Source organism: Maylandia zebra, linkage group LG12 (assembly GCF_041146795.1).
Source record: "Maylandia zebra isolate NMK-2024a linkage group LG12, Mzebra_GT3a, whole genome shotgun sequence".
NCBI lineage: Eukaryota > Metazoa > Chordata > Actinopteri > Cichliformes > Cichlidae > Maylandia > Maylandia zebra.
In genome coordinates, this window is record NC_135178.1 from 7,300,152 (window position 1) to 7,317,414 (window position 17,263).

Consider the following 17,263-nt stretch of genomic DNA (forward strand, 5'->3'; position numbering starts at 1 on the left):
TGCTGGCTGGAAATATGAAGCAGCTGGAACTGAACAAAGGGAAGGGATGTGAATCAACATTTGAATTAATGTGTTTCAGCATCTCATCCCACTGCGTATCTGACCCAAGCCTGTTAAAATAAATTTTACTCTAAAACTAACCTAAATGTGAGGAAAAACTATTTTATGAAATAAAGGAAATGATTTTCAAAATAAAGATTAAGCTAATAAAAAGAAAATGTGCAGTTTTGGAGGAATGTGTGAGCACCCTTGTGCAAATATTTAGTGAGACTCCAGAGTCCACCTTAAATCCAGCCCCCCTGACACACTCCATTTGAAACCCCTCCTGCACAGCTAGAGCAGAGCGGAAGAAGCCTTAGGATTTTCAAAATAAAGCATCACCTATTCAATCACCTCAACTTTAATGTGTTTGGTAACTTATTTGCTTACTGTTCATTGTGGGTCCATGAATGTACCCTGTTGAGCTGTTTTTGCTTCTTCGCCCTCTGACTGAGCAGAGATATGGAAGAGAGAATGAACACACTGATCACCTGGTGATGATAATTTATAAGCAAGTGGGATGACTTTAGAAACAGCTCTGTGCACATCAGGTGTTTCATTATTTTATTATACATTTTAAAAATATGTACAAAATACTATAAAGTTTTGTTTTGAAATGATAAACTAAAATATTCCAAGTTATGTTATTTTGATACAGAAGGCAGACCTAATGGACGACACAAACACACACACACACACAAATAAGCTGAACTATTACATGACACAAAAACAGGTTTTAGAAAATTCATACAGATTTTAAAGAGCAGCAGAAATTCAATGTCACTTCTGGTATATGTGTGACCTTTATTGTGACACTTCAACACCCACCCACTGCCTCCTTTGTGGTAAACGTGTCCCAAAATAAAAATATTACACAAGTCATAGTAACTCCAGTCATTTTTTTTTTTTAAACTTCAAACCACAGTTTACTGAATCACCGTCTAATTTTAAACAAACTTCAGCTGCTCATTTACTTGCATCCTCCATTCCTGGGAACAACCTCTCAATGCAGGAAACATGACTCACTATAAATAAAGTCTTTTTTATTTTTAAATGTCTTTGTGGTGTATTGTGAACTGGCTGGCAGGCAAGAAGGGTGCACAAATAGACAAGGTAATATAAGAACTTTGGGTGATTCCTGGATTTATAATGCTATGCATCAGACCTCAGAGTGACACTGCTGAGACTGTCAGACTGATGGGAAACAGCATTGGGGTCAAAAAAGAAAAAAGAAAAAAAAATGACTGGAGTTCTGCATCAAGCTGCATTTTAATAAAAGTTCTGACGGCTTCCTGTAGCTGTACTGCAAAGTTGAGCATCAGTTCATCCAGGGGCGCAAGCATTAATTGTTGTATTTAAGGTCTTAGCCGTGTTGTCGTCTTTAGGTTGGCAATAACCTCGGAGATCACGGAGGTTAAACATGCAGTACAACCTTCGTCTTGTTCCGTCTGACGGCCCTCATGGCTGAAGGCTTCCCGTGGGCTGCCGTGTGATACTGACAGAGCGTCTGTCAGTGGACCGGAGTCACTGCATACCAAACCACTGTTCCTGATCGGCCCACTGAGCCGCCTCACTGTCACTGCCCTCAAGATCGCCGTCCTCCCCGCTGCCTTCCATGTCGTCACCATCCAGCTCCACTGTGGCGTCTGTGGGGCTCTCCTCCTTCTCCATCTTCTGCATGCCTTCTAATGATTTCTGGTCATTGGGATCCAGGCTTAGGACAGAAAACCATACAGTGTTAAATTCATAAAAAAATACTTACTAGATTTTATGACAGCATTTTCCCAGGATCAATAATCAGTGTTTACCTTAATGCTATACTGTACTGGTCCATGGCTTCTTGGTAATCATTGACCGCCACCAGGAAATCTCCCAGCATCCTGTGCAGGACACAGTCACTTTGATTGGCCAAGGCGTTCCGCAGGAGAGCGATCCCTTCTTCATATTTCTGTTCCCGGCCTTCAAGCAAGAAAAAAAAAAAAGCAAAAGCAACAATTTCATCTCATCTGTATGTGAAGCTCCTTTTTTCCTCCCTTCAAGTCATTAAACTGTAGATTTATTTATCATTGGGGAAAGGAGGAAAACAGAAATACTTAAGAGTCTTTTTTGCTGTACGTACTGAGGAGTTCAGCCTTCTTGACCACAGCCTTGGTGTAGTCAGGTCTCTGGGCCAGTGCCTTGTCTAAAAGGGTTTTGGCTTTCTCCTGAGTCACTGGGTCTTCCAGACACACTGTGGCGAGGATGGTCAGAGTCTGTGCATTGGCTCCTAAAGTCTTATAGATGTTGTTAGCCATTCCCATAGCCTCACGAATCCCATTGGATGCCAGATAACAGTCAATTAAACCTGGAGTCATTAATACTTTGTTATTGCAAACGAAACAAAAACAATCTGAAGAGCCAAAAAAAGAAAGAAAAAAAAGCTAAAAGTAAGCCTACCTTCATAGCAGTCAAGGCGGCAGGGTGCCAAACGCATGGCCTCTCTGAAATGGATGATGGCTTCCTGAACTCGGCCCATGTTTCTCAGTGCTGCACCCTTCAGCAGCAGTGCCTGAACACTATTGCTGTTCAGCTGGATGGCCTTGGCTCCCAGGTAGAGAGCCCGGGAGTAACGCTTGCTATAAAAACTGTGACATCTGAACACCGCAAATTGAAAAGTTTAATGATATAAAACACGGAAACTACATGAGAGAGATTTTGTCTGAGAAAAGTAAGACTACTCACCCAGAGATCACCCACGGTTCAGCGTGCTGATCAGATATATTAAATAATCGACCTCCCAAGACTTCAACATCCTCCAGGTGTCCCTCACGGGCCATCAGGTAGCCATAAACATCCATACCTGAAAAAGCAAACATGTTTCCAAATCTGTCTTTATTAAGGCTACTTAGACTTGTGTGACACACAGATTCTGATATTAAAACTGTCATCAACTACAAAATACATGTGTAAGTCAAAACGTTCTCTCCTGTAACACACCTTTGATGAGGTAAGGGTCCAACATCTGGGCTTGTTCAAATTTGAGAATTGCATTTTTCGTGTCACCTGCTCTGAAATAGACATCTGCCAGGCTCACCAGGAGGTCCACGTTGTCCCGCAAAAGTGATTTCTTTTCCAAAGAGCTGAGAGTGTTTCAGGGAGGAAGTTAAGACTGTCACAAAACACGGCTCGCAATATTCACTCACTGTGTACAAATCATTATTGCTTTGCTCACCAAATGGTATTAATAGCTCTCTGGTTATCCCCTGCATGTATGAAGGCGTACGCTTTGATCCAAACAGACAGCCAGTCAAGGTTGGGGATACTCTGGATCGCATCCATAGTCATGGAAGCCACCTCGGCTCCTTTGACTGACAGAGAAAGAAGACCTAAAGGAAAAACACATTTTTCAATTATTTAAAAGAGATGCTAAATCCAAGCAGAAGGGTTTTTTTGTTTGTTTGTTTTAAAGTGGCATGGACATAGGAGAGCACTGCAGGTACAAACATCTTAGCAGATGAAGTGCTGCTTATGGGATTACAGAGTCTACAGTGAACATGCGTACCAATGATTGCATCCAAGGCAAGAGGGCACTGTCTGAGGACCTCTTTGTAACTCGTCACAGCAGATCGCTCCTGTCCAGCTTTCCTGTACAGGTTAGCTAGCATCATGTTGATCTGAGGCAGGAAGGAATACAAAAGGTAATTACTACACCTTATACAAGTTACTGCACTTGAACTGGTTTCAAAAGGTTAAATAGAGCTTCATACAGTTCCATATCATATGAGCCCCATTTCAACAAAACTGGATGAATAACTTAGGAAAAGTGGAGATCTGAAAACTAGTATCCAACACTGCTTTGGGCCTAAATTTGCCAGAATTCAGGGGTCAGAATCAATGTAGGTAATTTCTGATTTCAATTAATGACTTCTGTTCTTATAACTGATACCCTAGCACAGAGGTTCCCAAAGTGTGGGGCCCAGTATGAAAAGGGGGGGGGAAAAAAAAAAAAAAAAAAAAAAAGAATGCTTGGACACTGCTAGCATAATGGACAGGTTTTTTGACGGGAGATGAAGCGTCGCCAAATATGTTTCCAAACCAACTTCCTTCCATGCCAAAGACTAGAAAATATGGTGAAGCATATCTTCCCTTTGGCTTCACCTGCACAAGTGCCAAGGTAGGTCTCTGCGACAGAATTAGTTTTCCCTGTGTCGGGAGCACGCGCTGGGCTCTCCAAATCCCGGACCAACAGTATCCCACATTCTTGATTTTTAGTTCACAAACGCTTCTTGTAATGACTAACTACTCCTGAAATTTTGGAGATGTTAGCTCTTTATACAGTAAAGTTACAGTGGGATACAAATAATATCAGGCTGATCCCGCCGTAATTTGTTCCCCCACTTCAAATCACGGACAAACAGTATCCCACAGTTGTTTATGTTTCTGAACCCATTTTGCACAGAGAAGCACTTTTTGAAAAATGTATTGATAGCGCGAAGGTTTTTCTTGTAAAACAAAGGGGGGCCCAGCAAAAGAAGTTTGGGAACCACTGCCCTAGAATATCATGAAAACCAACCAACTAACAAATTTTAGCATCAGTGAACCAATTTTCGTAAAGTTTGTTAAGATTTATTTCAGTCGTATTTTGACTGTAGACCAGTCTTTGACTTCAAACTGCAACTGTCACACCATTTCCAATTAACAGATTTCATACTCCTAGTTTTTACTTAGGTGATTTTACTTTAAAACAACTACTGCTGAATTGTTACAAAACCTGAACTTGTAGGTGCATTCATTATTTAGTTCTAAAGATGCTATTTGAATTCACACAGTTACTAGTCTAATCAGTTACTATAAAAAATAAATACATAAAACTAAAGCATGAGGTAAACAGTGATTGACAGTCACTGTGTTAACAGACTGTACCTTCGGAGTCCTCTGTCTGGATGGTATCCCATCGAGCACTGCAATGGCGTCTTTATCCAGTTTCAGAATGGTGTAGCACTCAGCTATTTTGTACTTTACCTCAATCTCTGAAGGCAAACTCTGAAAGACAACATTCATTGTAGATGAACATTATTCTAACCAGTCATCCTGTTCTCTGGATATACATATGGTGCTGCAGGACATGTAAAAGCATCTTTACATTTAAAGCATTTTAAGCCTTAAATCACTGGAAGGATGAAAGGCTTAGATTTACATTGTGTGAAAGTAAAGTAAAAGAGATTTTAGTGTCGCAAAATTTTGTAAACATTATGTATAACAAAATTTTAAAAAAAATAAAATAAAAAAAATCACAACTACAGGTAAAGTCACGACTCACATTACCAGAATTTTAGTGGCTGATGAGGATCTACATTACTCCTGTCAAACTTATCTAATGTAGTTATTAAATGTTTCAGAAAGGCAACCTTTAATTACTACGGAAAAAGTCAAAAATTCGGGAGAGATGTTCAGCATCAGCAAACCTAATGTTCAATTCTGTGTCAAGTCAAGCCAAAGATTTCTATATCAAATTTTAAATAAAGAATAATAAAAAAAAACAACAACAGGTGACCAAAATGCTATTATAGATTTCAGTTTGTTTTTGATTACAGGAAATTGTCAAACACACCTGTGCCTGTATGTTAGAAGCAGCTCCCCCAGTTGAAGTACGAACTTTTGATGTTTTGCTGAGCACCTTTTTCTGTTGCAGAGCCATGCTGTATTTGCAGGCAGCGTTGCGATACTCTTTGTCATGGAAGATGGCATCAGCATGGTAAACCAGCAGCTGGTACTTCTGAGCCGGCGAGAACAGCTCCCTTCCATTAAAAACACACCAACAATTAAGTGCTCAGACTGAGGAAAACCATTAAAACTGAATGACACACGAAGAAACATCAATGCAAAACTCATAAAAATTGTCCTACATAGCTACAGTTTTTAAGTCAGTCACTCTAAAGTGTCAAAAGTATGAATGGGTAAGACAACGACAAGTTTTCTAATACAATACTAGTTAAATTTCAAGCTATTTCATAGTAGCATTGTTAAGCGCATACGCTTGTAGATGCGACTATATCGTGAAGGAGTACACGCACTGTACTGTATATAATTTAAATTGCACTCGCATTTAAACACTATCCAATAATGAGTGGATAATGAAAAGCTTCGGTAGAAATAATAATGTTAGCTGATGTTGACTAGTTAGGTTGGGGCTATCGCTACCACTGGTGTGGAAAAGCAGTCTTCGGGAATTAGACGGTTCCCGCTCAGACACGACTTACGGATTGTTGTTGCTCATCGTCAGCAACAAACTACTCAAAATCCGGACATTAGAGTAAAGGCCTGCTGCAGCCATATCCCGCACATAATCTATTACATTCATTTTGGATTATTTGAAGGGCTCGCTGTAGGTTTCCGGCTCAGGTTAAAAGTTTGGGCTCTGGAACGGCTAATGTTAGCTAGCATCTGACGCATAAGACGTCCAACGGCTGACCTTCCTTCCGCATAGTGCTGCGTTTAAATGCTCTTCAAAAGCTCGTATATTTTCAAAACTTTGAAATAAAAACCTGCCTGTGAAATCTTTGATGTTGAGTAAAATAAGTATTTTATCGACTTTACTTTTATCTTAGGGACGTTAGATGAGAAGTTACATTTTACGAAATATTTTACAGACCAAGGCGTCTTTATTTAATTATTCTAAATTTATCGAATCGCACATGTCGCGATACCTTTGAATGCATCATGTTTGTTTTTGCTGCAGCAGTTTTTAAAATAGTTGGAAATTTTTGTTTCAACTATTGACTTAAACAGTCGTGTTTTATCAAATCACGCTATTTCAAAATTCTGTAATAAAAGTGTATGATATAATTATAATATATTAAAACAGTTTACATTATCGCTAATCTAATATTAAAATATGAGTCAAAAACTCAGGTTTCAGACTACCCTATATGCTAATTTTGAGATAGTGGATGAAATATAATGAAGGTAGCAGTGAGCCCCACTATAATACAAATAAAGATTATTTTGAACTCTTAATGGAGCTGGAAACAAGTATAACAGGTCCTCTTTAATGCACAAGATCAGCTGATACTAGGTTTGGGGGCCCATATGGTGATACACATATTTAGTAAGGATTGTGAGCTTAATATATCATCAGATTTTTTTTTAGATGTGTACACATGGTAGCTTATTAACTTTCCAGTAGTGGATTTCAAAATATTATTTGAAATCCACACATATGGTTTTCATATGTGCCTGTTTTCAGTGAAATCAAGTTTAATAGCAGGAAATCCATCTCTGCCATCTTTTTCTAGTAACCTATATTGACAACAGCATAATAAAACTGGAAATTTTGTTTTTGGTGTGCTACCCCAATATTTTAGTGGTCCCCATATGGCTACCCTTTTAAAAATATTCTGAAGTGCCCCTGCTTAAGAGTTGTCTATAAAGATACGACTTGAATAAGCATTGTTACTTGGGTGAACTCAGGTAAACTGGGACACCTTTGGTGTTGTGTTGAGGTGATGTTTTACATTATAATTGTTCAGGCACTGCACTTGTTTGTGTGATCACGTGTTGAGTGTAAAAAGGGCAAGTGAAAGGACAACATGAAACAGAGATAACTGGGTGAATTTTAAGATAATTTTAATTGAACATAACAATGTAACGTTGCATTTCAGTTGCATTAAACTGCCAAATGTTACTTGCTGAAAGATGCTCATACCTAATTTTGCTGACTTAATCCAGGCAATGAGCCGCCACTACGTCTAAATGATGCTCATCAAAAAAAAAGTTTGCACATCGGTTCCCCCAACCAATATTTAGGTTGGACTGAGACTGCCAAAACCACAACCTAATAGACTTCAGTAAGGCTACAAACCACACAACAATAACGATAATAAACTGTACAATAAACAACAATCAATCAGTGTAAATAATCACAAAAAGGTGTCTGTGGCTATTTCAAAAGAGAAAACACTCACTAACAATCATAGTCTCCCTGAGAACTGACATCAGATGGGGAATCCAAATGGTGATTTGGTCGGGGGTGGGGTTGGTACACATTTATGAGCCAGTGGACACTCTTTCAATGATGAGGATGTACACATCCTGGACAGGGAGGAACACTTGAGCGGAAGTCAAGAAGGCCATTTACGTGAAAAGAGAAAGACCATCTCTGAACTGAGGAGGGGGCCTAAAGGGTACTTTCACCATCTTACAATGCTGTGATTGCAGCCATTCCCCAACTCTCTGCGAATGGTACTTATGGCTATTAATCAATGGGCTTCAATCAATGGTCATGACAATTTGCATATTAATGATCAAGGAATTGACCTCACAGCCCATTGTTCATTCCGTGGGCTGGTTTCAGTCATTGTGCAACTGTAGTGTTTATAAGGTTCGGGAATCCTGCAGTCAACTGAGACAGAAGAAGTGGATGGATGACGAAACGTTTCTCCCACTGAAAACGCTAAGTCCAGATGAACAGAATCGACCTTCTGCGACATTTACCAGTCTCATTACGCTACAGTCTTATTGAATCAACTCTACACATCTCTCCACGAACGCATTGGCGAATTTTGAATTTTGATTTTGCTGCAGTACAAGACTGATACAGTTTTCCAGTTTGTTGCTTGTTGATTTGTCTTGATCAAATGTTGCTTTGAAGCCACGCATAAACACAGTCGACCGCAGGCGCGCATGCGTACAGCTCAGGCTTGTGTCAAAACACAGAGGGAAATCAGCAGCAGGCACGGGCAGTACTAAGATCTTAGCTCGGTTTGTTCGGGTTTAGCTCTTCTCTTCGTAAAGTGTTTGTCTACACGGAGTGCTTTTTTTCAACTGCGCGGGCATACCATGACCGAACAATCAGCATTGCTTCTTCGAAAACAACTGGCAGGTAATAATAATGTAAAACTAAGCAAATAGAGCCGACATAAAGGCTCTATACCTTAGCAGCTAACGTTAGCTTTTTTGTGGCTTGGCAAAGCTGTGTTTACGCAATAGAAGTAAGCTCAGAAAGGTAGCCGAACAGCATAATGGGTTCCTTTATCAGTCTAGCTGAGTGTGTGGCTAAGCAGCTTTGAATAGCTTACCTGTGTTGTGAATAAATACATAATTTTGAAGTATACTGAGCTCAAAAACACCTCAAACAACACATTGCAGGACCAGTCTAGCTAGCATTTGCTAGCAAGTTGGGCATTAGTTAGCTAACGGAACAAAGGAATAATCAACCAGACACTCATCTGCTCTAAACACTTTAGCATTGTTAATGGTAGCGCTGTGCACCGCAAGGATTTCATAGATCTATATACCAATACATTAGTAACCGCTTGATTGAAATTACAAATCCATAATATAGCCATTTAAGATACAATCTAACGTTTCTGATATCAAATATGGCCCAGAGTCTAACGCGGGAGGCAATCTATATTAGTATTCAAGCCCTCAATGCTGAAACTCTTATCGTTCTCCTTTTGAAGTCTTTGCAGAGACATAGTTGATTTTATTGCTGTTGTGCCCTGTAAATGACACATGGATCTCACGAGTCTTTAAAACCTGTGGTATAAAGTTTGGTTTGCAGCTGCGTGACTGTCCAGTTCCTTCAGTTCTCATCTTTTAAAAGTAAACCAATACCTCAGTCAACACTTTGCTATATGAGGTGCAGCTTTTCATTTAATGACTTTAATGCTGTAATTCAATTATAATTTACCCGATAGGATAGGGTAAAAGAACTTAATGCAGCATTCAAGATCAGGTGATGAAATCTGTCATGGATCACTAAAAAACAACATCGTGCAGTCTTAATCATGTAAATTATATTAATTCAGTGTTAATACACTGCAGTCAAACTGGTCCATTTAGCTAAAGTAACACATTTTGTGAGTTCAGTTTCAGCACATGACAAACACAAGTGCTATGTATGTTTGTATATAGCATGCCGTATTAACATGACAGCATCCAGTTACACAAGTGATTTGGGATTTTGCACCAGCTGACCATCACATACAAATATTAGTTACTCTGTGTGTGGGGAATGAATCATTGACAGTGTTTGATGCAGTTTTTCTTTTCAAGTCAGTGATTCATATCAGCAATCTTCATTATTTTTGGACATCACGATTAGATTCTGTAAACAGGTTGTTCAAATGAAAATTTATGGATTTTCAGTTTTTGCTCAACTGCGAAGTAAAGGTTCATCTATTGTCTTCCCATAGTTCCCATGTTTGTATTCATTTTATTTGTTTAGCCATATTAGGGCCATATTATCACCTCTCAATGACATAACACAGAGCTAAGAGTTATTAAAACCCCCCCCAAAAAAAGCCAAAGACAACTGTCTGAAACGGAGCATTTAAATCAGTGTGAACCCTTGTACATATGCTGACATAATTTGGTCATCTTTATTATGAATATATATTATATATGACATCAAATGAGGAAAACCACAGGTCAGTGGTCAAGTAATTATTCCTGTTATATTTTTCGAAGACTTCATCAAGTCCTTTCTGTGGGCTGTATGTGTTGTTGGTGCATTGTATTGTAGATTTTCTGTGGACGTCCACGCTGTTACAAAAAATTGGCAGGACTCTAGCATGCTTACAGACACAAAGTATAATTAAGGCTTTAAAATGAATGGATGTGGAAAGTAATTTTTCTGTTTCTTCAGTCCTTAGCAACAGACTGCTCCCATGGAACCAGAGTGTAAGATTGATCTATTTCCTATAAGACCAAGGTTAAAAGAGTGCTTCAAGCACATGCCATATTGAAAAACTGAGATATTCATCGTGATGCCTTGTGTGGGTCGGTTTCTCAGTGGCTCGGGAAAATTCAGTTAGCTCAGTTGAGTGTATATAGTACTTGTTGCTGATTCATTTTTAGTCACCTGCTCTTTGTGAATTCACAGATGTCAGATACTTCCCACAGTGAAGTGTGTCAGCATCAGTAAACAAAACATGGGTAAAGAGCTTGCGGTTTACATGATATCCACCAAATCAGTGTCTGGGACTCCAACACAGATTTATTTTCCTCTGAAATTATGTGCCATGAGTTTGTCATAATAGTTTATTTCTGCTGGGTTTTATTTACTCAAGTTTGTTGACCTAAGTGAAAAACCAGAGCTTGGTTACCTTGTCAGCTGCATCATGTCAGCTTATGTTTTCTATTAAGCTGCTACCGCTTTTTTACCCCCAGTCTCTTTTACTTGTGTACTGTTGATGTCAGCTTAACTGATTGTTATGATACCAAAATTCTGAATATCCAGAGATACTTTTATAACACGTAGTAAGAGTAGGGGTCTGTCAAAAAAATATGTTAACACCGTGGATGTTGACTTCTCTTCTATTTCTAGTGATAGGCCTTTCTGTACTACAGTTCTGTTTTCACTTTGCTACTGAATAAAATACACGTTGTGCCTCTGTTTTTCCCAGAGCTCAATAAGAACCCCGTGGAGGGCTTTTCAGCTGGTCTGATAGATGATGATGACATATATAAATGGGAAGTTGTGATCATTGGTCCACAAGATACCCTTTTGTAAGTAAGGTCTTTGGTTGACATATTCAGAAACACAAAGGATGATTTAATTCAGTCATTTGACAAGTGTTTGTCCTTTTTCCCCCTGTATTTCTCACTGCAGTGAAGGAGGGTTTTTCAAAGCATACCTAACCTTTCCCTATGATTATCCACTACGGCCGCCGAAGATGAGGTTCATAACTGAAATCTGGCACCCAAACGGTAAACCCACTTCTTACCCTTTGATCCTTTTACTCACATAGTCTTCTTTGCCATCACTTGATCCCTGCATATAAATAGATTTATAAACTCTCTTTTACTGAACAGATCCGTGCGACTGACTTGAAAGTGTAATCAAAAAATGTGTGAAATTCGTCTCCACAGTTGCAAAGAACGGCGATGTTTGCATCTCAATTCTGCATGAGCCAGGAGAAGATAAGTTTGGTTATGAAAAGCCCGAAGAACGCTGGCTTCCGATCCACACGGTAGAGACAATCATGATTAGTGTTATCTCCATGCTCGCAGACCCCAACAGCGACTCACCAGCTAATGTGGATGCTGCGGTGAGTTATTTATGTCATTCTTCAAATGCTGGAAGTCCCACCTTTTTATTTGAGCAGCTTAGGTAATTTGAGAAAGTGTGAGTAAAAGAATCTGGTTCTCCTTTCCTACAGAAAGAGTGGAGGGAGGACCCTAATGGAGAATTTAAGAGGAAGGTGGCTCGCTGTGTAAGAAAAAGTCAAGAGATGGCATACGATTAGGAGTCAGCTGTAAATTCCAGGGTAAGCAAACTGACCTGCTGAGTAAGATTTGCATGGAATACCTTGCTTCTGTAAGTAATAACTTCATTCTTTATTGCAGTTAAAGGAAATGCCTTCAGAGGGAAAGATTCAGCAAAAGGCTTTTGCACCCCTTGTTTTGCCAGTCAAAGGAGTTGGTTGGCTTCAACCACGTTTTTGTGAACGGTTGTCATTTTCCGCCAGACGAACCAATTTGAGAAACCTACCAGCAAAATTATCCTGTTTCTTACCTGGAATTGTATATTTAATTTAATTTATTTTGAGAAAAAATAATGATGTAAAATATGTCACTACTGTAAATTAACTTCCTTTTTTTATCTGCTGCTGAACAGTTTCTACTTTATACCAGGTTTCTTATGCAATTTAGTGGTCAAGATTGTGTAAAACAAAATGAAAGCCTGTTGTCATTAGGTCATCACTTGTCCTCCCTGCTTCATACTGAGATAGATTAACGACAGCCCAACATCAGCTCTGTCCGTAGATGCGATTATTTTGTCATTGAATCACCGTTGCCTTTCGTCGGCTTCACAGTTCGCCCCGTCTCGTTCAGAGGGACAGGTTGAGAACTTTTTATGGTATTCACATTTTCTGAGAAAAAGCCTTCTGTTAGCATTTTCTTCAAGTGTCAGTACATGTAAGAGTTTCAAAACCATGACTCTCAACCTGCATGATCCCCTCAAACAGCTCTGTTATGTATCGTTTTAAGCTATGGATGCAAATGGAACGGCTTACGCAGCACCTTGAGAGTTATTGTTTTATTATTTTTAGACTCAGACAAGCATAGCTAATGGTAACAGGAGGTTGGTGCCAACTTCTCAGGATCAAACTTTAGTGGGATCTCGATTAGCAATCAGTAAGATAAACTTAATGCTCCGCCGTCAACAAAGAAGTCTGATAATGATCACTTAGTTGAAGTTATTGAAAATCACGGACAAGCAAATCCAGACTGTGAAAATAGCCTAAGCTGTGATTATTCTGCATGTGGACTGATTAACTGGCATCTGCGCTTACCTCAATTTAAACGGATAGCATATTTGACCAGGTTTATGGTTGAGTTCTTAATCTGTTGGGGAATACGGGGGATTTTAAAGGCTCCTTAGTAGAGTTAGGCTAGTTATTCTTACCTTGTTTTGTCGTGGCACATTTGGCTTCCAATTAGTGCTTCATATTCACTCGCGGGCTTAGACTCTTCAGGACTTTGGCTAGTTTGTGGGATAGTGCTCTTCTGTGAACATCTTGAGTTCTGATCGGTACATACTTCATTAGAATTTATCACCTTCACTCGATTACTAAATCTGGGTTGTGATCCTTCACAGAGACTTAACTCGCCGCTTAGTAAAGTGTAAGCAAGTGGGGGCTGAAGGCGATCCCCCATTTAGGCTTTATTTTAAAAAAACACTAAAAGGTTGTGTTTGGGTGGAGTCTGGAAACCACTGGCTTTTGTTCACCTCATTGATGATGTTGTTGCTGAATATTAAGCCATGATGACGTGAACTCTGTATAACGTATTGATCTGTGACTGACACTGAAACATAGCTATAACCATCTTTTGGCGCATGCAATCAGGTTTGAGGGAGTTGGGGTGAGTTTCAGTAGGATACCATTGGTAGTGCATTCTGGGTGAATGTGATGTGTACAGTTGGTAGATTTCTGTAGACTTGATTATCACATAACTGCTGTTGACATTACCTTTTAAAGTCAGAATTTTCTAACCTACCATGACCTCCTCTGACCGGTGTTCACTGTATTTGCACAGATTCGGTGCGTTTGAAATGTCATTAAGCAATACGCTCTGAAAATGGTGTGTCCAGGTAATCCACCCTAACGCCATTCTTTTTGTTTTTGTTTATTTTTTTGTTTGTTTTTCATTTTTGTTGTTGTTTTTTTCCCCATTTTGTGTCAATGCAATGTATATTGGACATGATGCTCAATAAAGTGTGTAAACAGAGTGCTTTGTAATGTTGTATTTTACATTTTTCATGAGGACACACTCTGGGTTCAAGTATATTAGACCTCTGCTCTGTAATTGGAACCCAGTGGGAACTCTCGCGTTTCAGGGCTGGCTTCGTTACACAATAATAGGCTCTGCTGGCTGCAACATGTGCCGAGCGGACAAAGATGCCAGCAACCTCTCCGATATAGGACAGGAAATACTGCTGTGTGTATAACTGAGGATGAGGAAGCGGGTTACATTTGCTGAGAACCTGAAAAAAGAAAACTTGTTCAGAAATGGAAGTGGTCACATGAGGTAACGCTTACACGGAGGTCCTGACATCCTCGGTGAATTAACATAACTGATGGATTTATGAAGTTTCACAGTGAGACTTGTAATTTGTTGTTTTTAGATCTGCAGGCCCTAAGAGGAGATGCACGGGTGGTGAGTTAGATTTTTCTTATTTACCAGCTGGACATGAACCTTTTGTTAGCGATTTTTTTTAAATTATTATTATTATTTTATTAAATGTTTAATAGAGAGTGCATAAATCAGAGGTTTGTATGTAGTTGATGAGCTGCCAACATAGCTTCTAACATCCAGATGCCATAAACATCTGGATGTAATTTAATGCTGTTGAACTACTTGTGGTAATTTTGTTCTTTTAATGTCATTTTTCTCACTTTTGTTTTCATCCGTTCATCCATTTGACATTTCATCTTTTAGCTTGGCTAAAATGTTTTACACTTTATCCACAAATTTAGCCTAACCAACATTTGTTAATTAACTTTAAACCTTTAATTTTTGCTATTTGTCCTGTTCAAAAATAGTTTTTACAATTTATCCTTAACTTACTAGTGTTAGACTAGTTTGTTCATTTCTTTTAACACCGCTTATCTCTTTGCTTTCTAACTTTTGGTTTTTGTACCTTTTAATAAAGTGACACTTTAGTTAAACCTCTTAAATCAGCCATATCTTGATTACAGTAGATTTTAAATTAAACTGGAATATTTACAAAAAAACGTGTCATTGTCCAAATACATGTATACATCAGTCAAACACAGTATTAAACCCACTAAAAGAAATAACATTTCGATGGCACATGTCATGGCATACAGTCATGAAGAGCTTTCACAGGACGTGTAATGGGGGTGTACTGTGAAAACCCACGATTCAATAGCTTGCTCCTTTAGGAGCAGTAACCCGAAGTCATGATTTCTGTAGGATTTAAGTGTCCCATATCATTGTGGAGGAATTTTACAGCTTCTCTGCACTCTTTACGACTTTGCTTTAGTTCATTGAGATTTGTGGGGATCTCACCATATCATCTCAGTCAGTTTAAGGTCTGGACTTTGACTATTTTGTCACATGCTTGGGATCACAAGCCTGTTTCAGGACTCCAGCCAATCTTAAGCTGCCTGACAGATGGCTTCATATTTGACTTTATAATACCATTGTGTACAGAGGACTTCAGACAATTTCCTGTCATAAACACAGCATTTTTTCCTGACATGTTGCTTTTTGGTAGGCTTTGAATGTCTACCTGGTCAGCAGGTGAGAGAAATCTACAGAGGACAACACACAAAGATGCCTGCAGGTGGCCAACACTTGAAAACGATACATCCTCCAAAATCTATGATGTCTGCCCCTTTCTTACAGGTAACCTCACAAAGCTGGAACAGGTAGCTTTTGGGTTTGGTTTTTTTTTTTTTGTTTTTTTTTGACCATCAAGGGCTAAAGAACCTCTCCAGGGGAAAAAATATGGTGTTTTTTCTTTTTGCGATCCTTTACTACATGTCGTTCACTATGCTCACTCTCCCTCCACCTCTTTCCTATCTATCAGTGTTGCACTTTCGAAAAAAGGTTAAAACTGCCCCTAAAATGATATTTATTACTATATGTTAGTTGTGAGTTTTTCTAAAGTAACAAACCTAAGAAACTAAACTGATAAATTTAAATCCACCGAGAACTTGACTCATTTGACAGTAGTGACAGATTTTTATTAGCTGTTTGATAGTTTCTTCAATTGAAAGGCCAGCTAGTTTCTTTAGCAGAGCAGGCACAGGTGAAGATATGACCTGAGCTGACAACAAGTAATATTTGCTGGAAAGCTTTTGTTGCAATACAGTATCATCTTAATATGTTTTACATTGTGTTCCTTTTTACAGAAAAGCACTGGGGTTAGGGTTAGAGCACACACACCTAAAACACACATTGCTGCAGTGGGGACAGCCACTCTCCCTCCCTCCATGTAACGGGAGAACTAGTGAGTGAGTGGGGTCTGGTTTGCTTTTAGCTGCAGAGGGAGCATGGTGGCAGAATGCAGGCATGCGATGGAGGGCTAAAACCCACATACAAAGTGAAGTAAAAGTTACCAGTTTTTAAGGCACAAAGAGTGTTTTCTAAATATGTAATCCCTGGTGAATAGAAGTCATTCTGTACGGGTTTAATTCATGCCAGGAGAGGAACTTGATTTTCTCATTTAAAGCATATTTAAGGCATCTCGTATATATAACGACCTTACTGTCCTTCTGCCATGTGTAATCACATCTGTTCTTGTCTCAGGAGCCAGCTTTTACAGGAGGACGCACACCCTACCTCTACAGTATAGCAAGCATCTACAGTACAGAGCACATGAGACTGCAAATGAAGCAGCACTATCTCAATGTCCTGCACGCATGCATTCAGTCAGGTCTGTATCTGAATTCATTCTGAATGCAGTGAAAGTTTGTCTCACACATAAACTGACCAGCACAGTCCAACGCATCCTGTGTTTTGGATCGCCCAGGTCATGATGAGACCCGCAGGAGAATGCATGGAGATCATCATTGCAAAGAAAAGAGCATGTTTAAAACTGATCCAGAGAAGAGCAATGCAGCAGCAAATAAGCAACAGAGGCAAAGGAGAAGCAGCGACAGAGCTTATTCTGATGTCACACTTCCAAAAATAGTCAACAGATGATATATATATGTATTTATTATGATTTATAAATAGGTTGTTGTAGGAAAAGTCTTACATT

The 17,263-nt window shown here is 39.2% G+C and overlaps 2 protein-coding genes across 2 annotated transcripts; one reads left to right on the forward strand and one right to left on the reverse strand.

Moving 5' to 3' along the window:
- Positions 1–586: 586 nt before the first annotated feature.
- Positions 587–6,494, reverse strand: anapc7 (anaphase promoting complex subunit 7). Its single transcript, XM_004567323.3, has 11 exons — positions 6,279–6,494; positions 5,630–5,816; positions 4,942–5,061; positions 3,581–3,692; positions 3,251–3,404; positions 3,016–3,158; positions 2,761–2,878; positions 2,476–2,672; positions 2,159–2,383; positions 1,848–1,998; positions 587–1,753 (listed from the first exon to the last, which is right to left on the reverse strand). The coding sequence occupies exons 1-11, from the start codon at positions 6,377–6,379 to the stop codon at positions 1,564–1,566; spliced, it is 1,698 nt and encodes a 565-aa protein (XP_004567380.1). The 5' UTR covers positions 6,380–6,494; the 3' UTR covers positions 587–1,563.
- Positions 6,495–8,710: 2,216 nt separating this feature from the next.
- LOC101477803 (ubiquitin-conjugating enzyme E2 G1) lies at positions 8,711–14,259 on the forward strand. The gene is made up of 6 exons (XM_004567324.3): positions 8,711–8,899; positions 11,430–11,532; positions 11,636–11,733; positions 11,896–12,074; positions 12,186–12,293; positions 12,373–14,259. Exons 1-5 carry the CDS (start codon positions 8,857–8,859, stop codon positions 12,270–12,272), a joined length of 510 nt encoding a protein of 169 aa, XP_004567381.1. The 5' UTR covers positions 8,711–8,856; the 3' UTR covers positions 12,273–12,293; positions 12,373–14,259.
- Positions 14,260–17,263: the final 3,004 nt, after the last annotated feature.

Coding starts and splice junctions, on each gene's coding strand:
- anapc7 (XM_004567323.3), bottom strand. CDS start 6,379: ATGAATGTAATAGATTATGTGCGGGATATGGCTGCAGCAGGCCTTTAC. Junction 3,159..3,250: donor AGAGCTATTAATACCATTTG/GTGAGCAAAGCA, acceptor AAACACTCTCAG/CTCTTTGGAAAAGAAATCAC. Junction 1,999..2,158: donor CAAGAAGGCTGAACTCCTCA/GTACGTACAGCA, acceptor TCTTGCTTGAAG/GCCGGGAACAGAAATATGAA.
- LOC101477803 (XM_004567324.3), top strand. CDS start 8,857: ATGACCGAACAATCAGCATTGCTTCTTCGAAAACAACTGGCAG. Junction 8,900..11,429: donor TCTTCGAAAACAACTGGCAG/GTAATAATAATG, acceptor TGTTTTTCCCAG/AGCTCAATAAGAACCCCGTG. Junction 11,533..11,635: donor GGTCCACAAGATACCCTTTT/GTAAGTAAGGTC, acceptor TTCTCACTGCAG/TGAAGGAGGGTTTTTCAAAG.